Source organism: Myotis nattereri (genome assembly GCF_964212035.1).
Source record: "Myotis nattereri genome assembly, chromosome: 6".
In the NCBI taxonomy this organism is placed as follows: domain Eukaryota; kingdom Metazoa; phylum Chordata; class Mammalia; order Chiroptera; family Vespertilionidae; genus Myotis; species Myotis nattereri.
The window spans coordinates 90,285,274-90,312,335 of NC_138081.1; the positions used below are offsets into that span (position 1 = coordinate 90,285,274).

Genomic DNA, 27,062 nt, shown 5'->3' on the forward strand with positions numbered 1-27,062 from the left:
TGGCTGAAACCAACATTCAAGTCAGTTAAAAGGACCATCAGTATCATGGAATTAGAATATACCTTATGGTTGTAAGTATAGGACTGTTTATTCTACAGTAATGTTTGCCTTTTTTTTTCTTTTCTTTTTTAACCATTACCCTATTGACTTATATTTTACAGTGTGACCTAGTTCATATAGTACTTATCTTTACTCCATGTGATAGATACCTTCTATTCTGTTTTATCAGTAAGGTTTTTATTGGAACCCATCATTTTAAACACATTGTCCAAGAAAGTTATGGCAAGTTTTTAAAGCCACTTTATGTGTAGGCTAAATAGATACGGATGTTTGGGAGAAGCATGGCAGTAGAGAGTAAAGGAGTGATGCTTCATTTTGCCTGTTTTTAATAAGGAATAACAGCCCTGTGAAATGTACTATCTCCATATTATAGAATAAATAATAGCATATAATGTAGATCTTAAAGTCACCCAGTTGGTCACACTATTTTCTGTCCTTCCTCACTAAGTTGCTAGAAATGACCAGTTCTGACTCCAAATGATGACAGGGTCTTATTTCATCCATTCAGCATAAGCCTGTAGACTGTGGTGAGAACAATGTAGAAGGCTCCATGGCCAACTGGAGTGGACAGGCTTCGCAGTCAGTAGATCCCTATCCTGCCTTTTCTCCTTACCCGTGGGAGGGACCACAGCAAGGCACTCCGGCTTCTTGAGGCTCTGTTTTCTATGTCTGGGATGATACAATAAGTTTTTTGTTTTTTTACAAGTAATCATAAATAGATATCTTATTTAAAATTTTATACCATTAACTTGTATTTCACTTAACTTTTACTTACATCATCAACTGTTAATTATGTTTAGTATCCTGAGTGAGTGAGTTTCATTAGAATACAGTGAGCAGCATAGGCTTAGAAGTATCTACTTGCCTGTAGTGCAGCCTCTCTTATGTAGGCAGAATAAAGTCAGGCAAGGTTGTATATAGATACATGTTTTTTCATTTTAAATGCATAGTGAAATGAAGGATCTTTAAAGATCTCCCAGGAAATGGAGGGAAGGTACCATAACACAGGCAGGAAGACACACTGGGCTTGGTTCATGTTTCAGTTGGCTACTGTGTAAAAATGTTCCGGAATTTTCAGTTTTCCACTGGCACCCAAGGAACTAGAGCCAGTCTTACCACCTAGAAGAAAGAGCAGCCATGGAGGTGGAAGATGCTATACTTACAAGTGCATATAAAGACAGTTTTCCAAACTAAGTAACAGAGACTGTATTACAACATTTGTAGTAAGTGAAAGAAATCAGGCAATGCTAAAGTAAAACAAATTGCTTACAGCTTTAAAAAATTGCCTTTATTCAGAATCATACGGTTTTTTAAAAAAAATCTTACCATTATGAAAGTTTAAAAAAATATAGCACTCCGTGCAATGAAATACTACATTTAATTATTCAAACACTTAAGGCAGGTTTCTCACAGTTTACATGTGAGAATTAGCATGATCCAAATTCTAATATCCATTTCTCATATCTTTCAATGTCTGCAGCAGATACTGACTTAGAAACCTTTTTTAAAGCCATTTCAAAATCCTCCATAGTTGTGGGCATGTGCATTTCTTCTCTTGAAAGATTTCGGATTTCTTCTGGGGTCAAACCTTCAATACGCCTTCTCATTGCCATCAATGATGCATCCCTAGGTTTTAAATTTTTTTTAGAAAAATTGATATTCTGATTGAGTGAAAACCTATTAGCTAGAAAAATATATTTCCTACATGTCCAGGAAGGTGGTTTCTCCTCGTATTTCGTGCCTTTTTTTTTAAAGGAGAAACTTTGGATTCAAGCACCTCTTTCACCAAATTTTATTCTTAATAGCAGCCACCATTTATGCAAAGGGATGGCAACATATGGCTACTGTTACACACCATCACTAATCCTCACAAGAGCCCTACCTGACAGGCTCACTTTTGAGAGGACGAGACTAAATCAAGCACCTTGCTAAATCATCTGAGTTAATACTTGGACTAGAATAAAATTCATGAATAAGCTGGATTAGAGGGGCAGTCTTTTCTCTTTTTTACTGCTATTCCTGTGACATTTAGGACATTTTCACTGAAAATGAGATTATACTCTACTTGGGTATGCCAAGTTAATTTATTTCACAATTCTGTTTCCTTCATGACAATATACTAAACAACTGCACCAACATTATTTAATCCAAGACAATTACAGATTTTCTATTTTACACTCTTCGTTGTAACATTAGCTTCTTGAACTTGTAGTTTTCAAATGAACTGTAGACTTGATCTGTAAGATATACCGGTATCTTACTAGCACCTGCTAACACTAACTAAATACCAGAACTTGTGTCTTTGACTGTAGACTATAAAGTGTGTCTTTTTCTTAACTTGGCATGAAAACGTCATAAGTTTAGACCCACAAAAACCTATGCTTCCAAAATAATTCATACCTGCACACGTTGGTAATGTCGGCACCGGAATAGCCTTCCATATTTTCTGCTATACGTGCGAGGTCCACATCCTCAGCCAGTTCCAGCTCACGGAGGCTTATCCGCAGTAGCTCCTCCCTGCCTTTCGCTGACGGGAGGAACACATGTAAAATGTGAGTCTTCAACATAAACACAGTGTGTTATTCTTCCTCAAGCCCACTTTCTATGATAAGTTGTTTACAAGTTCTTAGAGCTCAGTTGCTTAACAATTTAAGAGCTATTCCTCACTGAATTTTACATTTCCTAATATCAAGGCTTTCGGGCTCTAGATATAGCCAAGCCAGTTAATATGAGGAAAAACATGCCACATTTGTCTCTTGAAAGAAAGTTAATAACAAATTTTAAAATTTCTAAGAAAAACTAAGAGTTAACATGAGCTTTCTGACAAGATTCACATGAAGATACCTGATGGTAATGGAATATAGATTCTTTTTTCAAGACGTCGTCTTAAAGCCTCATCAATATCCCAGGGAAAATTAGTAGCTGCCAGAACCATAACCATTTTGGAAGGGTCATCATTTTCAGAAGCACCTCCAACACCTAAAAGAAGGGTAAGGGGAGAGTAAAATTATACTCAGATATATAAATAAAGCTCAACTACTTAAAGATCATCAAATGTTTAGCACAACATTACAAGGTAGTATAATGATCAATCCTCTTTAAAACTTCTAAAACAAACTAATATATACGTAAACTTCGGTCCAAGAAAAATAAGTTCTTGTAGTATGCAAATAATAAGACTCAAAACAGACTCAATCAAAAGACCAGCTCAACTACATACCCTTTTTTTTTTTTTTTTTTAATTTCAAAAGCATACATATCCCTCTCAGGCAAATTAATCTGCATTTATTTCAATTGCATGGCTAAAAATAAGAGAACAGCATATATGCCAAAGGGTGCCTGTGAAGAGCCATCATTTCTGGCATGACTCCACTGTCAGTGTACCTAGTTAATGCTGTCAAACTCCAGCCCCCTTTAGTCACGGGGAGTTGTGTGGGCTAGCACCACGAGCAGAGCTTAGTCAATTCACGCATATACACATGCCTACCATCCATTTGAACCAGCAGCTCGGCTTTCACCCTTCTGCTTGCTTCGTGCTCTTCAGAAGTCCCTCTGCGACTACAAATGGAATCAATCTCATCAATAAATATGGTGGCTGGAGAATAAAATCGAGCCTAAAGAAAGAAACCATGCAACACCAGGTTTTTATTTCATTTAAAAGTAATTTATAGTTTAGCAACCACAAAACAGCTGAGGCGTCTGCCACATTGTGTATCTTTCCCTCTTGTCCTAATATTGGGGGAGAGGATAAAATTGGAACAACTAAAATATAGTTTCTAATACAGACTTACTAAAATATATGGCAAATTTTTTTGCCATTCAATACTATAATGATACATACTTAGGAGTGATATAAATTCAGGATTAACCTGTGGACTACAAAAATATTAATAACTGGTGGGAAAACACAGATACTGGTTAAGGGTTCTAAAGTTCTAGAAAAAAAATTGGTTAAAGAGAATCATTATCTTAAGTAAAATTACATAGATTCCCTCTAAGAAATTATAATTGCCATTTTTCATTTGACAAGTACTTTTTAAAATCCTCTTAAGTAGTGAAATAGAAGAGTAAATTTATATGGCCCAAGTATTTTTGTTTGAGATAAAAATTCATATAAAATTTACTATTTAAACCACTTTAAATTGTACAATTTAGTATATTCGCTATGTTGTGTAATAATCACCACTATCAAATACCAGAATATTTTCACGCTCCCCAAAAAACAGCCCTATTTCCCTTCCCCCGACTCGCAATCACTAATTTGTTTTCTGTCTCTACACTATCGATTTGCCTATTCTGGACATTTCTAATAATGGGATCATACAATATGTGGTCTTTTGTGTCTGGCTTCTTTCACATAGTGTAATGTTTTTGATGTTCATCAGCAGTTGGACATTCCCCGAGGGGTCCCAGATTGGAGAAGGTGCAGGCCAGGCTGAGGGACACCCCTCACCCCCGCCCTGGCCCTGCACGAATTTTGTGCACCAGGCCTCTAGTTTCTAATAAATGGGATCATACAATTTGTGGTCTTTTGTATCTGGCTTCTTTCACGTAGCATGTTTTCAATGTTCATCTATACTGCAGCATGTACAGTACTTCATTCTGTCTTATGGTTGAATAACACCTCCCAAGTTTATTTGTGTACCTTAAATGCATTTCTTCCTCAAACCACAGAACAGGAAAGACTAATCCATTAAATAACGGATCTAGTCAAGTATTAATCTAGTAAATAGCTATGTAAGACTCAACAGTATCACTCTTAAGAAGTCTAAAGAAATTTATTACAGTAAAGTTTATTGTTAATCATTTTTAAAATGAAATATCCAAATTTATAGAATCACAGCACAAGAAAGAACTAAATGATAACAGAGATTTCTCAAAACAGAGCGGAAGTGAATAAACATCAAGTTGAAGGTTTTTTTTAAAATAAAAATCCAGCCTGGCCAGCATGGCTCAGTGGTTGAGCATCGATCAACCTATGCACCAAGAGGTCGCAGTTTGATTCCTGGTCAGGGCACATGCCCAGGTTGTGGGCTGGATCCCCTGTAGGGGTCGTACAGGAGACAGCCGATTGATTTTTCTCTTTCATCAATGATGTTTGTTTTTTGGGGGGTTTTTCTGGAAGCTGATTTTTTAAAAATATTTTTATTGATTTTTTACAGAGAGGAAGGGAGAAGGATAGAGAGTTAGAAATATCAATGAGAGAGAAACATCGACCAGCTGCCTCCTGCACACCTCCTACTGGGGATGTGCCCGCAACCAAGGTACATGCCCTTGACCGGAATCGAACCTGGGACCCTTCAGTCCGCAGGCCGACGCTCTATCCACCGAGCCAAACCGGTTTGGCTCATCAATGATGTTTCTATCTCTCCCTCTCCCTCCTCCCTCTCTAAAAATCAATTAAGTCTATAATTAATATCTTTTAAAAATAATAAGCTGTTGGAGAGGGCTTCATAAACCTTATTATAAAAAATAATGAGCCCTAGATGGTTTGGCTCAGTGGCTAGAACCTGTGGACTGTGGACTGAAGGGTCCTGGGTTCTATTCCAGTCAAGGGTACATGCCGGGGTTGCTAGCTCAGGTCTCAGTGGGAGACATGCAGGAGGCAGCTGATCAATTATTCTCTCATCATTGTTATTTCTATTTCTCCCTCTCCATTTCTCTCTGAAATCAATAAAAATATTTTTTTAAAAGAAAAAATAATGCAATTTAGCACTTTGTCAAAGGCTTCCTATAGAAAAAAATGGTCCATTTTCTTGAATATAAACCCTACATTAGAAAATATATCAAATAATTCATAAAAAGCAACAGCTTAATATCTATGAGCCCTTATATGTCAGGCTCTGTATTAAGCAATGTATGTTTATTAGCTTGTTTCACCCACTAAACATTACAGGGGTATGTCCTCCATTATTGGCCTCTTCTTATAGATGAAGTAACTGAGGATGAGGAAAGGAATTTGCCCACAGTTAGCAAGCTAGGAAAGTGACAGTGGTGGGATCTGAACCCATGCCATCTGACTCTAAAGACCCCCACATTTAGTCATTCACTCTTTGTAACTTACATTTTTAAAGGCCTGGTTATTCTGGAATACTGGCAATATAATTTCCCCCACCCCCACCCCCTAGCCCCAGAGCTAAAAGAAAAGTAATTTTCTATAATGATCTCAGAGGTTCATTAGATTCCTACTGTGGTATGGGCTATTAGTAAGCCATTGAAAACTTCTTAGAATTTGCATCCTGCCTAATAAATTTTCAAATTTGAAGGAAAAATGAAACAGGAATTGAAAACAGAAGAAGCCTTTTTAAGAAAATAACCTGAAATTATGAGATGTTTGTTTGCTGTTTTGTTTTATTCTGAGCCTAGGAAAGAAGATCTGGTATGATATTAGCATGGTCCAAGGTTCTGTCCACCAAAAATAAGAATGCAAGTCTTTGTCACTATCTAGAAATAAGAATGTGTCCTCATAACAGCACCACTTCTTAAATTTGGCAAGACTGAAATAATCAGTAAAGCTTAGCAAAGTCTACTGAATTCAATCCAGAAGTTGTTAAGTTACATTTTCCCTACTGATACTAGATTAGTGGGAGTGGAAGAACATAAAAGAAATTCAAAGTATGGAGCAAAGAACTTAAGCCAAAGATTGGGCCATTAAACTTGGGATATTTGGTATAGCTCATAGATTGGAGGTGATCTAAGTTCCACAAGTACTTAATGATGTTCAACTTTTTGCATTAACATACTGCATTTACCATGTTATAACTAAGCTTCCTGATTTTAAAAAACAATTTCAAATTCCTATAGCAGATTAGTAAGGCAGATCCCATAATGTGAGCATGCTCATAAGCTAACAGAGGTGGCTTTTCCTCCAGAGGAAAGGGGACAAAGAGCAACTCAAGTTATTCATATCAGTAAAGGATTCTAGCTTCAGGGGCATAGGAGTCATACTCTGGGCACAATATCATTCTGCCTAGCTATTCTACACACTGGAGACAGTGACAACTCACTTTCTCCCCTTTTAGAGGTAAAGAATCAGAGCTGTCTCAAACATTCACCATTTCGAACAGAAGACGAACAAGCTTCTCAGACTCTCCTCTGTATTTAGAAGTCAGCGTTGATGAAGAGACATTGAAGAATGTTGTCTTGCATTCTGTAGCTACTGCTTTAGCAAGGAGGGTCTTTCCCGTGCCAGGTGGGCCAACCATCAACACTCCCTGTTGGGAATGTAACAGCATAAATGAAGGACTTATCTGCCATTGTTCTAATTCACTAGAATTCCATTACTAAGCATCACTTTTCAACCAACTTACACATATTAAGACAAAAGACAAATAGAAAGGTAAACAGAAGTATACTTTATCACAAATTTACTTTGTCCATTACAAAAGTATAATAACAGCATTATTTAAAATATGTAACTCAGAACTGAGAAAAAATATAATCAATATTATAATACTGATATTACAATATCATATCCTACCACAGGTATTGTTACAGTATCTGGATATATTTTCTGCTAGTCTTTTTGCTCAAATAAATTAGTTATTTTTTTACATATTTATACTCAAAGAATGTTTATCATTTTTATCTTGCTTATCATTTAACATTTAAAGACTCAAAATTGCACAGCCAGCCTGGCTCAGTGGTTGAACGTCGACCTATGAACCAGGAGGTCAGTGGGTCAATTCCCGGTCAGGGCACATGCCCAGGTTGCAGGCTGGATCCCCAGTGTGGGGTGTGCAGGAAGCAGCCAATCAATGATTCTCTATCATCATTGATATTTCTATCTTTCTCTCCCTCTCCCTTCCTCTCTGAAATCAATAACAATAAATAAATAAATAAATAAATAATAAAGACTTAAAATTAGTAAGTGCTTAGCTATTAGCATATTTTCTAAATCTAAGAGTTTTTGACAGTCCCTTTTCAGATCAACCCATGACCTTAAAAAGTCCTTTTTAGATATAGATATGTGTTTTTTTAAATATATATTTTATTGATTTTTTTACAGAGAGGATGGGAGAGGGACAGAGAATCAGAAACATCGGTGAGAGAGAAACATCAATTAGCTGCCTCCTGCACACCCACTAATGGAGATGCACCCCAACCAAGGTACATACCCTTGACCGGAATCGAACCCGGGACCCTTCAGTCCCCAGGCTGACGCTCTATCCACTGAGCCAAACCTATCAGGGCAATATGTCTTATTTCTTAAGAAAAATATCTTCAATAGATGCAAATATGTCTTAATTTCTTAAGAATAGGATACAAGTTTGCAACATGACACATAAAATGGAGTGTTTTTGCACTAGGCAACTTGTTCACATTTGCAAATACAAGCTCATTCTAAATCTGCCATGTGTCCAACTATCCAAGATCATGTTGTACTTATTTATTATTCTGGGAACCTAGAAATAGCTTTTGGTCTAAACAAAATTCTGAATAACACAACATACTGTTTTTAATTTAAATTTTCTTTACCTACTCTACTACTTTCTCTCCTCACTTCACCTAAAACAGATAAATATTGACTTTCTTTAGCGATGTACTGGCCATTCACTTTGACTATGCCATAATAAACTTACTTTCCACGGTCTCCTGATGCCCTTAAAGAATTCTGGCATCCACATTGGTAACACCACAGCTTCCTTAAGCAACTTTTTAGCCTCTACCAAATCAGCAATATCATCCCTGAAAGAGAAGATATTTTATAAACCACCTTTTAGAGTATATATTTAACTCTACGGAGTCATTCTTGAGAACCCCTGGAAGCACGCGATTTGACATTGCTGACAGAATGCTCTCCTTTGGCTCTAGTGAACTAAGACACTGTGATGAGGCCCTGCCAACCAATCCACATACAGAGCACAATCTGTACTTTCAGTTTTTGTCAGTGATGATTCTCAGCTTGGCGAATGAGAACACATGTCGACAGGCCCACTCAAGTATTAGTATGCCATCTCATTTTAAATTCTTGCTCTGACTGATGCTCATTCCATAAACTTCATGATTTAAAAACAATGAGCCCGTTTAAAAAAAACATAAAAAAGAAAAAGGCATAAAAGCAGACAGGTTGTAATACTGCTGCTTTGCCCCCAACCCTATTAAGAGGTAGACACCAAGGATAAAGGGTATCATAGAAATTGCTATGAAGTTGCAACCACAAAATTACCACCACCACTCCACACATAGTATTTTTTGTAATATGTTTTTATTGGTTTTAGAGAGGAAGGAAGAGGGAGAGATAGAAACATCAATGATGAGAATCATCAATTGGCTGCCTCCTGCAACGTCCCCTACTGGGGATGTAGCCCACAACCCGGGCATGTGCCCCAACCAGGAATTGAACAGTGACTCCTGGTTTATGGGTCGAGGCTCAAACATTGAGCCACACCAGCCGGGCCACACATGATAATTTTGAATGAAATTTCTGTGATCTTATTCCCATTCTGTATTTTTCATCTAATAAAAAATTATTTTATTATTTATTTTATTTAAAAGTCTCAGATAAAAACTTGGTACAGCCTGAACTGGAGTTTTGCATTATATGTAACACTCCCATTGCATGGACTCTGGTTCTATTCCCAAGGACTGATCTTCAGTGCATGCCCACATCTGCTCCATTTCCTATCCCAAAAAGCATCAACAGCACACCCAATTATTATAACTTACCATCGAACATTGGGATTCTGAGAAATTATATCTCTTTCCAAAGCTTCTACTAAGTCCTTATCATATCCAGTACTATCAAATTTATTGGTTTCTGGTTCTGTAACTGCGGCAGGTGATTTGTTCTACATTGGGACAAAAAAACAAGAGCTTTTGATTGACTCAAAAATTTTTATTTTGTTTCTGTGAGTCAGAAAAAAAGATTGGAGTCAAGTGATATTTTTTAAAAAGCTAATATAATAGTACAAGTAATAAGGGCAGGATTAAAGACTAGAAGTCATCCTCTACATCAGAGTTTCATCCTCAATATTTAATTTTTATATAAAAAGTATGACAATGGTGTTAAAAACAAAATGATTATGCACATGAACTGATGAGAATAAAAAAATTAATACTGAGATTAACTGTGGTCACTAGTAAACATCAGATATGTGTGATAGTCGTCTCAAAGCTTCAGAGGAGATAAGGTTAGAGACAAATGGATTATTCAACTAAGACTATGGTTCAATCTTTAACCAGTCCTCACTAATGTTCCTTAAATATCCCCTTTCACTATTCCCACCCACCCTCCAAAAGAGACATCTCAGTCCTTAGGTGAGTGAGCATCCGCTCCCATCCTGTGATGTCAGTCATTAAGGCCATAGATCCAAAATATATACTAAAGTATTCCAGGGCATGATGGCAAACTCATAGGGCACTGAAAGATAATTAAAACAAAAATGTTTAAATTGTTGACAGTATTACAGATGCCCCCATTTGATATTTTAAATTTCTGAGGGAAGCATGGCAACATCTGTTGAATACTGGATGAACTATCAACTCAAAGCAGTTCAGTTTCTACATGAAGACTGCTACATTCCTTTCAGAAATGCCATATTTTAGAAAGCTAGGTTTTTGGCTATAACTGTGATAAGCTATATAATGGGAAAAATCAATGTGGAAGAGGAATAAGAATGTCCACTCTGCCTCCAAAGTCTGAGAAATCTACAGTGTCCAATAAGTGTTGATAGGATATAAACTAAGTTCTTTGAACCTAACTTCCTCATAAATAGTAGGTATTCTTTTTGAAAAAAATTATTGAGACACTCATGAATTTTATGAACCAAAAAATTTATGAAGCTCTGCATTAGTGTAAATAATCATTTACTCGATCTGGTACTAGGATCATTATCCCATCTCCATAACATTTCATTGCCCATAACATGATGATTTGTCAATGGTGCTGTCTACAGTCAACATTAATGTCTAGACTTAATCCATATTATGATATTCACAGTCTTACACTAGATGACTAAATAAGTCTGTTGCACAATTTACAGACTATTCGGTATCCAATACTAACATAAAAGGTATAGGGAAGGCATTGTTTAACATTTAAAAGAGGAGGTTATCTTTTCTTCTAAGTATTTATGAACTTGTTATTCACTCAGAGATTATCTACTAAGAATCTGTTCTGTGCTAGCAGCTGGGGGGTAGAAAGAAGACACTGTCCCTGACTACTGGAAAAGTACACTGTAAGCCCAGGAAGATACATATGGAAGACACTTTCTAGTTCTCACTTTCTTTTCTCCCACAGAACACAGTGCTGAGGGAATGTTTGTAGCCAAAGCAAAACAAATTTAAGCTAGGCAGAAAGGAGAAACAATTCTATAGTAGGTCAGGAAAGAGAAGGTATGGAATTTCAAATTTTGACATTTTTAATAGGATTTTATTGATTTAGCTGAACTAGTACAATTCTCTTTTAAGTATACACTTATGCAATAACTTGCTCTAAATTAACATACTAACAGCTGCCAGGAGGTAAAAGAAAGCAGCAGAGAGATTTTTTTAAAATGTAGAGTCCTTTTTGATGCTCAAAATGAAGTTGAAGATGGACCAATTAACCAGGATATAAGTCCCTGGGTTTAAAATCAATTATTTTAAAACCTGGCAAAATTAGAAATGCAAAATCCAAATCCAATGTCTCAATTAAAAAAATTAATCTGGAGCGTGCCTGGAAGCTCTGTGTCCCTTCCCTCATTCCTCGCCCTATGCATCTCTTCCATCCAGCTGCTCCTGAGCAGAATCCTTTGTAATAAACCAGCAATAAATAAGTGAACTGTTTTTCCTGAGTTCTGTGACCTCTCTAGTGAATTATCAGGCCCAAAGAGAGAGCTGCCATAGTCTGGCAGTTTTAATGACTAAAAATTATTAAAATCTGTACAGACTTCATTTTTAAAGTTAAAACATAACTTTTTCATTTATGAAAATCAGTAACATTTACCTTTTCCTCTCTTCCTTTATTCTGTTCTTTCTTTTCCCGGCAACGCACAGCTTTCCCTCTGTCATTTTGAAGATTGTGTGCAGATGGACGGTGAACTCTGACAGTTGTACTTGGACGGTTACTGTGTGCTTTAGGGTCACTGTTTTGAGAAGATTGGCGTTTTCTAGGACCTGGTGAGGGTCTAATCAAGCACAACATCATTAAAATCATAATCAACCCCTGAAGTTGGTCTAAATAGAGATGAACACAAATAGTGTATAAGAGTCCATGAACTAAAGAAGCCATGGCAATAACTGCATATAAGACAGGAGTGAATAAACTTTTTTCCCCCCAAAAAAGGCATGGCTTTCTTGAAAGGTCTCTACTTACCTTCGTTCAACAGGTACAGGCAAGGACCAGACTTCTCCCTCAGAAGCTGGAAGCTCATGTTGTGCAGCTTTCAATGGAGAACTGTCTAATTTAAAGCTCTCTAGTGTTTTCATGATATCCTTAACATGTTTAGCTTCCACATTTATTTCCTGCCACACCTGATGGTTTCAAAGGAGAATATAGCTATTTAAATTTTTATAACTGATAAATCACTATCAAGATTAAACTAGTGGCCCTGACTGGTTTGGCTCAGTGGATAGAGCATCGGCCTGCGGATTCAAGGGTCAAGGGCATGTACCTTGGTTGCGGGCACATCCCCAGTAGGGGGTGTGCAGGAGGCAGCTCATTGATGTTTCTCTTTCATCGATGTTTCTAACCCTCTATCCCTCTCTTCCTCTCTGTAAAAAAAAAAAAGATTAAACTAGTGCCTTTTATTACAGATGTAGAAAACTCCATTTTTGCCCTGGCCAGTGTAGCTCAGTTGGTTGGAGCATCATTCAGTACACCAGAAAGTGGTGAGTTTAATTGCCAGTCAGGGCACATACCCAGTTTGCAGGTTTTACATCTGGTCAGGACACATGCAGAGGCAGTCGATCAGTGTTTCTCTCTCTCTCTCCCTTCCTCTCTCTAAATATCAATTTTTAAAAAAGAAACCTCCATTTTGACATCAAATATTCAGTAAATCACACCAAGATATTGTTAAGATTTTAATAATGGTTCATTAATTCTTTGTTTTTAATTGCAAAATTATTCTGATAAAATAAATTAAATATTCTGACTAATTAAGCCATATTACTGACTTATGGTTCTTATTCAAATTGCATAACAAATTAAAAAGTTAGATGCAACTTTAAAGTTTGATAAAATATTATTTTTGTAAGCTGCACTTTGATGGGTTTTTAAATGCTATTGGACAATTTTTAAATGCTGATTAGAATCCACTAATTTCATAACTCACTAGTGGATTGCAATTTGGCTTCAGAAGATAAATGGCTCGATTCACATACAACCAAGATGTTTTTTATTTTATTTTTTTAAATATTTTTAAAATATATTTTATTGGTTTTTTACAGAGAGGAAGGGAGAAGGATAGAGAGTTAGAAACATCAATCAGCTGCCTCCTGCACACTCCCCACTGGGTATGGGTCCGCAACCCAGGTACATGCCCTTGACCGGAATCGAAGCCGGGACCCTTGAGTCCTCTATCCACTGAGCCAAACCAGTCAGGGCTCCAAGATGTTTTTTAAAAGCGATCTTGACTCAATGTAAAAACTATGCATATATATATATGAAACACTGAAATGAAGTTGGTAATGTTTTGTCTTAAGCCTAAATGACTTAAGTATCTTTACAGAAACGCTCCGGCTTTTAAAGGAGAAGCCTCTGGCCCAGGAACAAAGGTCTTCTAAGTCTTTCAGTGACAAGCAGACCTCCGTATGAAATATCTCCCCTCCAGTAACGTCAGCGACATGCAGAGGCAGGTTTAGGAAAAGAGGTTACATTTTAAAAAGTAGGATATTTTCTCTTTTAAAGAAATTAAGGACAAATATGGAATACTATTTAAAAAAAAGCAGTTCAGTAGAATACTATTCTACCTAGAAGACCAACTCAAAAAGACTATTAATTTCTGTAACATTTCTTTCCTGTGACATAGTTGAACCTTATTATAAATGCCACCTTCAACTGTACCTATAAGTTCTACAGTTTCCACCTGTGAATTTCTATTGGTCTTCAGTGACTAACGTTCCTCAAATGGAATTCAAATATGGTCTGTTTTATCCTGTTCTATAGAAAATATGGTATCCATGAGATTCAGGTATCATCTGCAGTTTCGTAAATGGCTTAATAAAGTCAACTCTAATTTTACCAGATAAAAACATGATTTAGGGAAAAAATTGAAAACTATTACTTAAAAAAATATTAGATTCCAACAATTAAAATAATTAAATAGAGCTTATAATACTGATGGTGGTGAATAGACTATTACTAATATAATAAATCAAGTTTCAAGTAACATTATATACAAATCCATGTAACAAATGATACACTCTCAATGCGTAACTGCAAAAAGCACTGATAACTGAAATCTCCTGAGTATTTAAACCATTTATAAGATACATAAGTCATGATTCTCACCTGTTGCCATTTCTGCTGGAGGTATGTATCTTTGACTGAGTATAGATACTTGTTCATTTGGTCAAGAACTCCCTGGTAATAGACCATCGCAGAGTCATAGTTTCCCAATAACGCATATTCACGAGCCAATTTTACATTCTCACTAATCATAAGAAGACTCATGCTCACATGTAAGCTAAACAAGAGAAGAAGAAACATTTCATATTATATATCTCTTAAAAATAAGTACTACAAAGAATTTTTTTAAAGTATACTTTCTAGGGCTCCCTCCAGAAGCTCACAAGCACATACATACTGCACTTTCCACCTCTACACATTTGCTCATGCTATTTTCAATCCTTCAAAGAAATTCCTTAGTTCCCAAAGCCAAACGCTACCTATGTGTCAAAGCCCAGATGAGATGGCAGTTATCCCTGTATATCTACCTCTGAAATTCTCTGTTCAACATAAACCCTCCCCCTTCTAAAGTCCCCTGACACTTTATTGGGAGATTCATCTCAAGACACTTGTCTACTTTGAATTATAGTTACTGATAGGTCTATTCTCTACTAGAACAAGTTATTTGTGAGTAGGATTAGCATCTGGAAGGTGTGAGGCTGTATCCTCAGTGTATGGCAAATAAGTATTATTGAATATCTACAGAACAAATGCAGAATGTTAGATAGTTTTTGGAAGGCAATGTACTAGTACAGCGGTCGGCAAACCATGGCTCGCGAGCCACATGCGGCTCTTTGGCCCCTTGAGTGTGGCTCTCCCACAAAATACCACGTGCGGGCGCGCACATACAGTGCAACTGAAACTTTATTAAGTTAATTTTAGGGAATGTTGTAGAGTGAAAGAAGATGTAGTGTCGAGGATTGAGAAAGGTATGTTGAGATGGTTTGGACATATAGAGAGGATGAACGAAAGGAGATAGACGGGAGAACCAAGATGGCGGCATAGGTTAACGCCGGAGTTTGCTGCTTTGAACAACTACTTCAAAAGTGAAACTAAAAGACAGAACGGACATCACCCAAAACCACTGGAACGCTGGCTGAATGGAAGTCCTACAACTAGGAGGAAAGAGAAACGCATACGGACACTCAGAGGAGGCGCAGTGCTGAAGTCAAATTCTGAGGTGCGGAGTGCGCGCACGGAGCGGGCTGGCGGCGGAGGGCCCGGTTGGTGTTTTCAATCGGGAGGGAGTCGCAGACTCTGAGCTCCAGATCTGGGCGAGTCTTTAGGGACCCAGACTCAAACGGGAGAAGCGGGTCTGTCTGGCTTCGGTCAGAGCGAGTGCAGCTTTCTCTCCGAGCTTTGCAGCGGGTGCTGGGACTCAGAGAGGCAGAGCCCCTGGGGACAGGACTGAGAGCCGCCATCACTGCTCTCTCCGGCCCACCCTATTGATACTGTGCCCCGCCCAAGCCCTGCACAGAGGCATTTGCGGGATAGCCTCAGGCAAACGCCAGATTAGCACCTCCCTAGAGGACAGAAGTTCTCTCACTGCAGACACAGCTGATTCTCATAGCCACTTGGCCTGGAGGTCAAACCCTCCCTGGAATTAGCTACAACAATCAAGATTTAACTATAAAACCACAAACAAAGACCACTAGGGGGTGCACCAAGGAAGCATAACAAAATGCGGAGACAAAGAAACAGGACAAAATTGTCAATGGAAGATCTAGCGTTCAGAACCACACTTTTAAGGTCTCTCAAGAACTGTTTAGAAGCCGCCGATAAACTTAATGAGATCTACAAGAACACTAATGAGACCCTCGATGTTATATTGGGGAACCAACTAGAAATTAAGCATACACTGACTGAAATAAAGAATATTATACAGACTCCCAACAGCAGACTAGATGATCGCAAGAATCAAGTCAATGATTTGAAATGCGAGGAAGCAAAAAACACCCAACCGGAAAAGCAAAATGAAAAAAGAATCCAAAAATGCGAGGATAGTGTAAGGAGCCTCTGGGACAGCTTCAGGCGTACCAACATCAGAATTATAGGGGTGCCAGAAGATGAGAGAGAGCAAGATATTGAAAACCTATTTGAAGAAATAATGACAGAAAACTTCCCTCACCTGGTGAAAGAAATGGACTTACAGGTCCAAGAAGCAAGGAGAACCCCAAACAAAAGGAATCCAAAGAGGACCACACCAAGACACATCATAATTAAAATGCCAAGAGCAAAAGATAAAGAGAGAATCTTAAAAACAGCAAGAGAAAGAAACTCAGTTACCTACAAGGGAATACCCATACGACTGTCAGCTGATTTCTCAACAGAAACTTTGCAGGCCAGAAGGGAGTGGCAAGAAATATTCAAAGTGATGAACACCAAGAACCTACAACCAAGATTACTTTATCCAGCAAAGCTATCATTCAGAACTGAAGGTCAGATAAAGAGCTTCACAGATAAGGAAAAGCTAAAGGAGTTCATCACCACCAAACCAGGATTATATGAAATGCTGAAAGGTATCCTTTAAGAAGAGGAAGAGGAAGAAAAAGGTAAAGATACAAATTATGAACAACAAATATGCATCTATCAACAAGTGAATCTAAGAATCAAGTGAATAAATAATCCGATGAACAGAATGAACTGGTGATTATAATAGAATCAGGGACATAGAAAGGGAATGGACTGACTATTCTTGGGGGGGAAAGGGGTGTGGGAGATGTGGGAAGAGACTGGACAAAAATCGTGCACCTATGGATGAGGACAGTGGGTGGGGAGTGAGGGCGGATGGTGGGGCGGGAACTGGGAGGAGGGGAGTTATGGGGGGAAAAAAGAGGAACAAATGTAATAATCTGAACAATAAAGATTTAATTAAAAAATTAAAAAAAAAAAAAAAAGAAAGGAGATAGACGAAACAAGTATACAAGACGAGTGTGGATGAGAGAGTTGGAAGGGGTCGACCTCAGCGAATGTACCTCAATCAAATTGAGGACGTTTTTAGGAAAGGCCAGCTTAGGAGTACCCTAATTAAGCTAATAACAATGTACCTACCTAAAAAATTTGGCTCTCAAAAGAAATTTCAATCGTTGTACTGTTGATATTTGGCTCTGTTGACTAATGAGTTTGCCAACTACTGTACTAGTAGAACAGCAGAAAGCATGTGTATTTTGAAGTTAGAAAAATGTTGGTTCCAATTCTAATTCTGCCACCTTGGTCAAATCAGTGGTTGAGCATTGACCCATGAACCAGGAGGTCATGGTTCAATTCCTGGTCTGGGCACTTGCCCGGGTTGCTGGCTCGATCCCCTGTGTGGGGTGTGCAGGAGGCAGCCAATAATGATTCTCTCTCATCATTGATGTTTCTCTCTCTCTCTCTCTCTCTCTCTCTCTCTCCCTCCCTCCCTCCCTCCCTTCCTCTCACTTTTTCTCTGAAATCAATTAAAAAATTATTTTTTAAAGAAGCATGATTAATGGGAAATGTTGGTGGGTGGGAGAGCTAAAAACCAGCAATGCCATAATAGACAAGAAGGGGGTGGGTGCTCCTTAGGGCAGAGATTAGAGTGAGATGGAATCACAACCACCCCAGGGAGAAGTAGGGATGTCAAAATCACAGCAACCACCTCAGGCTTCTATTTTCTGCCAGTCTGATAGTTCTCATTCTTTAAACAATTGTTGTTCCTTTACCCAGTTAGACCTGATTAATACATGTCATGTATTATGTATTCTGATATGTATTAGGAACTTCAAACTCAAACATCTTTAATCTCAGCTATTAGTTTCAATTCCTAAATACAAGGCGAGACAGACACCAAAATAACTGCTGGCCCCTTTCCTGAAAACCAATCCTAGAAGAGTAACAGATACTTCACAGAAGGTTGATGGGTCCCAGAATTAAACATAAAATTCTGAAAAACAACTGAACTGACTGATGTTGATGGGGTCTTTGTGTGTGGGAGGTCCAAGGCAGCCTACAGGTAAACAGGGCCAGGTGAGAGTTTTTTAGCTGTGCCCTTTCTGACTTCCACTGTCCTGGCCAATCCTTGCTCACCCTTGCAAGTGCAAGCCCAGCAGCACCCTCTTCTTTTTTTCTTAGTGCCTAGAAAAGGAAATTTTAATAAAAGACCTCCCCCTTTAAAAAGCTCCAGGCAGCCCTAGCCAGCCTGGCTCAGTGAACAGAGCATCGGCCTGCGGACTGAAGGGTCCCAGGTTTGATTCCAGCCAAGGGCACATGCCTGGGTTGCGGGCTCCACCCCCAGTGTGGGGGGTGCAGGAGGCAGCCAATCAGTGATTCTCTCTCATCACTGATGTTTCTATCTCTCTCCTTCTCCCTTCCTCTGTGAAATCAATAAAGAAATATATCTATAAAAAAAATAAAAAGCTCCAGGCCCAGAGGGATTTTTTTTTATGGGAGGGCTTTTACCTACCTTCTAAATAGAAAAGAAGGTAATTCCAATCACATAAAAGTTGATCCATAAAAAAAGAGAAAAACTGACTAACTCTTTTTTCTGAGGCTGGGATCACCTCAATTTCAAAATTTCAAAACTGAGTAAGAATACAAAGCCCATTTCAATTATGTATGAAGAAGTGGGAATCTATATACAGTGGGGCCTTGACTTACGAGTGTCCTGACTAACGAGTTTTTTGAGATACCAGCTGTTTCTCTGCGGATTTTTTGCTTTGAGTTGACAGAGTAATTTGAGTTAACGAACTCCTTAACGAGCTCAGTCTCAGAAGGAATTAAACTCGTAAAAGTCAAGGCCCCACTGTATACCAAAAGGCTAATATGCAAAGTGTCCCCTCGGGAGTTCGATTGCTCGCTATGACATGCATTGACCACCAGGGGGTGGCCCAGAACGAAGGAAGGCCCCAATTGGCAGCTGGAAGGCCCTGATCAGCCCTGATTGCTGGCCAGCCCTAGGGAACCTATCTGTTCATGCATTTCATGCACCAGGCCTCTAGTCCTAAATAAAATGTTAGCTAACAGTGTCGGCTAACTCTTTTTCCCTCCCTTCTTCCCTCCCTCCCTCTCTTTCTCTTCCTCCCCTTCCCCTTCTCCATGATCAGGAAGATTTATCACAGGAATGCAAGAAAAACTTAAGATCAGAAAATCCATCCTTACAATTCCTCACACTAATGGACAAAGGGACTTCACACAAGAATGGGTAGGAGCATTAAGGACAATTCATAGAAGGGAAAACTCAAGCTGGCTAAGAAGTACAGATACTAGTAACAGATGAATGCAAATAAGAACAAGAAGACACCCCTTTTACATTTACCAGATTTAAAATAATAATAATAAATCCAATAATATTAAGTATTTCCAAGGATTTGGGGGCGGGAACCTGCACATATAATTTGTGGGTATAAACTGATACATTTTGGAGAGCAATCAGGCAGTACTAAGGGGAATTATGTATGCATACATCCGATGGCCCTGCAATCCCACTCTTCTGTAAATATCACAGAGAGAAAGTCTCACACAGATCCAGTAAGGGACCTGTTTGGGGACGTTAATGACATGAACTGTTTTGGAAATCAAGGAGTTGGAGGCAATCTACCTAGGGAAATGGATACAAAAAAGTGGTGGATACATACAATGGAATACCACATAGCAGATGGAAGCAAATTTTACAAATAGCATCATGGATAGTTCATCAAAATAAAAGGTTGGGCAGAAAAAAAATCTTAGACATAGACCAAGATGTAAATTCTAATACATTTTGTAAATTTAAAATAAGCTATATTTGCCCTGGCCAGGTGGCTCAGTTGGTTGAATAGTTGTCCTGAAAACCAAAGGGTTGTGGGTTCACTTCCCAGTCAGGGCACATACCTGGGTTGAGAGTTTAATCCTCGGTCAGAGTGTGCCCAACGATATTTCTTTTTTCACATCGATATTTCTCTTTCTCTCTCCCCCTTCCTCTCTCTCTAAAATAAAAAATCCTCCAATGAGGATTTTAAAAAACACTATATTTACTTATATGTGCTATATAAAACACTTAAAGACTACATACACACCTGAGATATTTATATTAAGTATACTGAAGTGTCTGTGGAGGATAAGATAGGGAAATATGAGTGGAGAAAGAAGATGAAGAATAGGAAAGAAACAAAAAATAAATACAACAAAAGAAGAGCCTTCTATCCATTGATAATCACAGAGAGCCTCTGAAATGGTTCTCAAGGACCTCTGCCTCCCAGTATCCATACCCATGTGTACTCACCTCCCCTTGAATGTGAGCTTATAAAAAACAGAACATGCAAAATAACAGAACGTCATTTCTGAGATTAGACTGTCACTTCCATTTTCCTCACTGTCTCTTGCTGGACCACTCCAAGGGAAACCAGTTACCTTGCTGAGAGCTGCCCAGTGCAGAGGCTCTACATGGCAAAGAACTGAAGGAGGGCCCCAGGCCATCAGCCAGTGAGGAATCGAGGGCCTCATTCCAGTAGCCCAGAATACTGCCAAGTACTACGTGCCGTGCAGAGAGGCTGGAAACGGATCCTCCCTGTTGAGCTTTGAGATGACTACAGCCCAGATACCTTTATTACAGCTCATGAATGACTCTAGATCAGAAGTACCCAGCTAAGCCAGGCCCAGAGCCTGACCAAAGAAACCATGAGCAATAAATATCTGCTGTTTTAAATCATTAGGTTTAGGGTAATTTGCTATTCAGCTATGAAATGAGGTCTATGAGTAACTCAAGACTGGGCATCTGAGATCCAAAAGAAAAAGAAAAAAATCCCATGACCTAAATAACAACTCCCTGGAGTCACTTAGGTAATATTCTATCTTAATAAAAGCTCCATGACCAGTGATTACGGCTTTCTGTTACCTCTGCTTGGCACACAGCAGATACTCAATTAATCTTTAAATGAATGAACAGTGCCAAGTTTTTGTCTTAACTATTAAAATTTCTTACCCTTGTCCAGCTCTTTACCCTCAGCACTTGCATTCCTTGACCCTCAAATCAGCCCTACCGGCGCTGTGATTGCCTCTGAAACTACATGCCCGACAGTGACTCCTGGTCTTGGCAACATAGAGGCCAGCTGAGGGCAGCTGCATAGATCTGGATGAGCTTGTATATCAGGCTTCTCATGCCTTTCCCCTTTCCCTCCCTCTTTCCCTTAATAGACTTTCTCCTGATCTTTCTTCCCATTCCCCATTTAAAATAATAAAAATCTAAATTAAGTTGTTACTTATATACGTGTGGTCCTCATTTTTTTTTTTTTTTTTTTTTAGGGCCATGAGTCAATGGCCTAAAACACACAAACGCACTCCAGGCCTTCTTTGAAGGTTCTCTGTGTTGTGAATATTTCCTTCTAGTCAGATAAAATTCCTTAGGAGCCAATGAATTGACTCTTTCTCACGAACAAAAAAGTAAAATCAATCCAAGGCCACATTAACAAATGACCTGAAAAATTCTTGGTTATCAAAGTAACGACATGTTTACTGAAAACAGTATCAAAATATCCTTAGCTGACTAAATGTTAGATAAAAACAATTCTCCTTGTTCTTTCAGTAGTCTCTGAACCAAAGACATTATTCTTCTCAAATAAATGTCAGCACTGTAAATGTAAAATTCTCCAACTTTCAAGAATATATCCTTATCATTACTAAATTACACTCAGGAGGACAGAAACTGGGTCTAACGAGCACAATAACTGGCAATATATAAAGAAATTAATATATTTCAAGAAAAGCCTATAGACAAAAATTTAACCACCATGAACTGTAAACACTACCTACTGGTTCAATTAATTAAAAACACGTATAAAATTGAGATTGTCCAGCCCTACCTGGTTTGGCTCAGTTAATAGAGGGTCAACCTGCAGACTGAAAGGTCCCAGGTTCAATTCCAGTCAAGGGCACATGCCGGGGTTGCAGGCTCCATCCCCAATGGGGGGGCGTGCAGAAGGCAGCCGATCAATGATTCTCTCTCCTCATTGATGTTTCTATCTCTCTCTCTCCCTTCCTCTCTGAAATCAATTTTAAAAAGTTTTAAGAAAATGAGATTGTCCAAAAATTGAGACTCTTGATTTACAGAGGTTATTAAAGAAAAAAATAACCTTAAGTGCTGATGCCTGCTTTACCTCACAGCAAACTTCCTTTCTATAAGTCTATCAGAACCGAACCACCCATTTTCTTACATGACTTGAGTATTTATGATTCAGCTAATGGCTAAACTCATTTTTTTAAAACTAAATACGATACCCCATAAAATTTTAATTCAAATAATAAAGTCAAATTTTTAAAAATTAAACACTCACTACAAAATTTCTAGCAAACTTAATTCTGATGTGGTATAGTGTCTCCACAAAGAGACTTAAAGTGTCTTTTTCTCCTCTAGGATTAGGGAAAAGAAGTGATCAAAGACACTGAAAAACAGGCAATAGATCCAAATATTTGAATTCAAAGATTTCTCTTCCAAAACAATAAACTCAGGGCCTTCCCTATTTCACATCTAAAAAGGATACCTTAATAATAGAGATCAGAGCAGAAATAAATGACATAGAGACTAAAAAAAAAACAAAACAAAAAAAACAATGTAAAAGATCAATAAAAAGTATACCTTATTCACTTAATCGTTAAAGGAATCTTAGACAGGGCTCCACTTGTAGTGCAGTGTTTACCATAATGTGCATAGGTGATTCAAAAAATATTTACAGAGCACCTGCTGGGTTGCAAGGAATTTAACTGAAGACAAAAATAAGATGGAATGAGACCCTGAAATCCTTGCAGTTTAGTAAAGGAATATCAATTTATTTGTTCTAGGTGTATTTTTCCTTAGCACAGATTAAAAAATCAGCATCAATGTTAAAAATATCTGCAAAACTGATGTCCTAAAATAAAAACAAAGTTCAATCATGTATATTCCTAAGGCATTTCAGTAAACCAAATGTATGTAACTTTAAAAGTGACAATACAATGTTAAGCAATTTTCAGTATGTTCGTGTCTAGAATATGAAAGCAACAATAATGCTAATTGACAGTCAGTCACTGATGATTATGAATAAGCAATAAATGAGCAACCCATGACCAATTACAGCATGACAACCATTTTTCTTACTCTTATAATCATCATATAATACCCAAGAAGCACAAGCAAGTTCTTTGTATAAAAAAAGCAATGAAAAACAACCTGCTCAGAAAAAAAATACATATATTAAATGTATGTATTTTTTACATTTACCTTGAACAATGCAAAAATAAATCAGTGAACATGATTTAAATGTAATTTAAAAGCCACATCAACAAACACTACAAGCATAATCTACTTACATCAACACTGACCACTTTGATCTGATACATTATATTTGTTTGTCAATCCTCATCTGAGGATTTTTTCCATTGATTTTTTTTCAAAGAGAGTTAAAGGGAGGGAGGGAGAGAGGAAGGGAGGGAGGGAAGGAGGAACATCTATATGAGAGAGACACATCCAGAGGTTGCCTCCTGCATGCCCCCTAACTGGGTCCCAGAATTAAAATGATACATTATCATTTTTAACCAGTCAAGTAGCTAAGGAAAAAAAAAAAAAAAAGAAGAAGCAAACATTGTTGCACACAGAAATTCAACAGTTAATACAGTAAATTCTACCGGATTCTCTAATCCTAGGGACCTGTCAGAACTGTGATACCAGGTTCGAAATGGGACGCAGAAACCACTGCAGACTCCCCAGCATGCCTAGTGCTGAAGCTATAAAAGGTGGGCGCTTCTTGAATAACCAGGGCCATCGAGGAACTCGAGGTCGCTCCTCATCGCCTAGGCCTGTTGGGAAGTTGACGGGCACTGCCTTTTGCTTAGAGCCATCGCACGGGGCCACCAGTTACCAGTATCAATACAAGAAAAAGCATGTCGCCGCTCTTTCCGTGGGTGAGAACTCTCTGATTTCGCGGAGACAGGGCTGCGTTGACACCTGCAGGCATGACGGACACCGAGAGCCTTTCCTGACACCTTCGTGTTCCGGCCTCGTTACTGTGCGGCAGCCAGGGGTCTACGGCACATTCCCAGACACTCGGGAAGGTTTCCGGCAGCGACGACAGGCCTGATTTCAAGGAGGAAGACGTGCACACGTCTTTCAAGAGAGCAGGGTGTAATACTGTGCTGCTGGAATTCAGTAGCTGACATAAAATTGCACTTGGCAGTTTAAAGAGAAAATTACCGTAGGTCCCATACGGGCTTGAGCTTATCCCCCGTGAGGCGCTTACAGGTCCACGTTTACCTCGAACTCCGACGTCACATACGATACTATATGAACCCAATGTTTCGAAGGGTAACATTTTTAAAAGATGCCAACTCTAAACAAAAAGGGCCGTGAACTTCCCCGGCCCCGGGATAAACTAAACAAGCAACAACATCCGCAACCACGTCACACCAACCTATCGGGAGTTTTCCTAGGGTGGGGACTGCGGGGACGGGAGCGGGGACGGATGCGGGAGAGGACCCGTCAACAAGAGAATAGAAACATGTCCTCCTGGCCAGAAACTTCTCTAATGGCACCGGTCTGGGGACGGGGTCCTGGGGAGCCCCCCGAGTCCCTGCTGGACGGGAGGAATCAGGTGAGGGGACCGTCACCGAAGCCACAGGTGTCAACGACAACAGCAAGGACCTCAGACCTCCGCGCAGACCACGGCTGGCTCCCAGCAGGATGCGCAGCGGCCTCGCACCCAGGCCCCGAGGTCCCTCACCGACTCTGCCACGGGGGCCGGGGGTCCCCACAGCCCCGGGCGAGACGACACTCACCTGTGGAGGCCGAGGCTCCTCGGAAACCGCCCACCGACAGGTGGAGGGGCAGGGTGGAGCGGGGCTCCGGGCGAGGAACGAGGGCCCTGCCCAGCCCCAACCACCCGGCTCGGTACTCACCGTCCCAGCAGTGCCGGGTCCAACCGCCGCCAGTCCCCTGCGAAGCTTCAGCTCACCAAGAATTTGAAGGCAAACTCGCCAGGGTCACTTCCGGTGCCGGGGGTGGCCTCGGCGACTTCGGCGCACGCGGGGCGACGCCCCGGGAGCGAGGACGCCGGGCGGCGTGCGCGCGCCGGGCGCGGAATGGGCGTGGCCGACGGAGGCGGGGAACGGGGGCGGGATGCGCCTGCGCAGTCCTCGTCGCCGCCTCCTGGCGGGGTTGGGATGACTGTTGGGTTAGTAATGGCTAAAGCAAGTACCACGTCGCGTACCTCACTTTTCCGAAGTATTTGCTCATTTTTCCTCCCATTTGATTTTCATCATATTCCTCAGAAAGTAAGAAGTCAAAGGGTCTGTTTTTCGGGTGTCAAAGGTCATAAAACTCGTTTATGACAAATTCTGTTTTAGAACCAAATACTCAGAATTTGGCTGGGGCGCTTGTCACGACATAACATGGATAACATAGGGAGTGGGTAAACAAATATTCGGACACGCTGCTGGCGGAATTTTATTCTCGTGATTTTTTTGGTCAGCGTGTTTAAATTATGATGGTTCACGATTTACAGATACTCACTGGACAGAACTGTACTTCCTCCGATTTGTCTCCTGTTAAGATAGGTTTTCCTTTAGGAGTGCATGGAAATTAAAAGTCTAATTTTAGCCCTAGTTGGTTTGGCTCAGTGGATAGAGTGTTGACCTGCGGACTGAAGGGTCCCAGGTTCAATTCCGGTCAAGGGCACATGCCTGGGTTGCGGGCTCCATCCCCTGTAGGGAACGTTCAGGAGGCAGCTGATCAATGATTCTCATCATTGATGTTTCCATCCCTCTCCCTTCCTCTTTGAAATCAATGAAAGTATGTATTTTTTAAAAGTCTAATTTTAAAGCATCCCAGCAATTTAATAGACTTAAAGGCGATTCAGTCTGCCAATATTTATTGAGCAATTACTATGTGCCAGACACTGTTGTAGGAACGGGTATATAGTAGCCAACAAAATGCTGTACCTTGCGTTTAAAGTCTTATAAAATTCTCAACTAAGTAGAAAATAATAGTTTTGCTATGGTGGATATGACCTCTATTGTAATGGAGCACAGTACACTATAATTAATATATCTTTTTGAAATAAAAAGCATTTCAGGGAGGTACAAATGAGGGTATCAATCAAGTTAGTAACAATGGGGAAGATGATGAATTAGAGAAAAATGTACAAGATAAAAATAGCTGAATTTCATGATTGATTGCATGGGAGATAGTCAAAGTACAAAATGACCTCCTTAAATTGATTTGCGAATTAAACACTAATACATATTACACACTCAGGGTGAGATTCAGCAGCGGTAACAAATGGGTATATTGTTTTTTTCTCTAACATTCTCCAGTTGAGATTAGGCTGGACAGACAGCTGTGATTCACACAATCTTGCAGGTAACTGGGTTCTATTCATTTTGTTGATCTACCACCACTAGGGTGTTTTCCTAGTTTTAATGGTCAACATGAAGTCCCAACTCTGTTCTTGTTCCATACTGTGGGAAGAGGGAAAGAACAAGTGGAGGGCAAGCAATATCAACATTAAGTGTACAAAATAGAATTTGCACATATCATGTCTGCTCATACCCCAATGGTGAAAACTTAGTACTGTGGCCACACCTAAGTACAAGGGAATGTGAGAAACATGGGCTCTAGTGGGGCGGACAAAACTTGGGACAGGGTGAGGGAGGGCTCTGTTAGTGAAAG

General features: G+C 39.4%; 1 protein-coding gene across 2 annotated transcripts; it reads right to left on the reverse strand.

The window, feature by feature from the left end:
- Positions 1-130: 130 nt before the first annotated feature.
- KATNA1 (katanin catalytic subunit A1) lies at positions 131-25,438 on the reverse strand. Of its 2 annotated transcripts, none has more exons than XM_081093665.1 (11): positions 25,172-25,438; positions 14,495-14,669; positions 12,359-12,516; positions 11,990-12,170; positions 9,730-9,851; positions 8,643-8,748; positions 7,116-7,274; positions 3,548-3,674; positions 2,905-3,039; positions 2,461-2,587; positions 131-1,686 (listed from the first exon to the last, which is right to left on the reverse strand). In XM_081093665.1, exons 2-11 carry the CDS (start codon positions 14,654-14,656, stop codon positions 1,488-1,490), a joined length of 1,476 nt encoding a protein of 491 aa, XP_080949791.1. In that variant the 5' UTR covers positions 14,657-14,669; positions 25,172-25,438; the 3' UTR covers positions 131-1,487. The 2 variants fall into 2 exon arrangements, with proteins under 2 accessions (XP_080949791.1, XP_080949792.1); XM_081093666.1 differs by having other exon boundaries at positions 25,292-25,395.
- Between the last annotated feature and the right edge of the window lie 1,624 nt (positions 25,439-27,062).

What these genes read in the sequence shown, in the direction of transcription:
- KATNA1 (XM_081093665.1), bottom strand. Translation starts at nt 14,656, where the DNA reads ATGAGTCTTCTTATGATTAGTGAGAATGTAAAATTGGCTCGTGAATAT. An exon ending in CCTGTACCTGTTGAACGAAG is followed by an intron (nt 12,171 to 12,358) that starts GTAAGTAGAGAC and finishes GTGCTTGATTAG; the next exon opens with ACCCTCACCAGGTCCTAGAA. An exon ending in GACATTACCAACGTGTGCAG is followed by an intron (nt 1,687 to 2,460) that starts GTATGAATTATT and finishes TTTAAAACCTAG; the next exon opens with GGATGCATCATTGATGGCAA.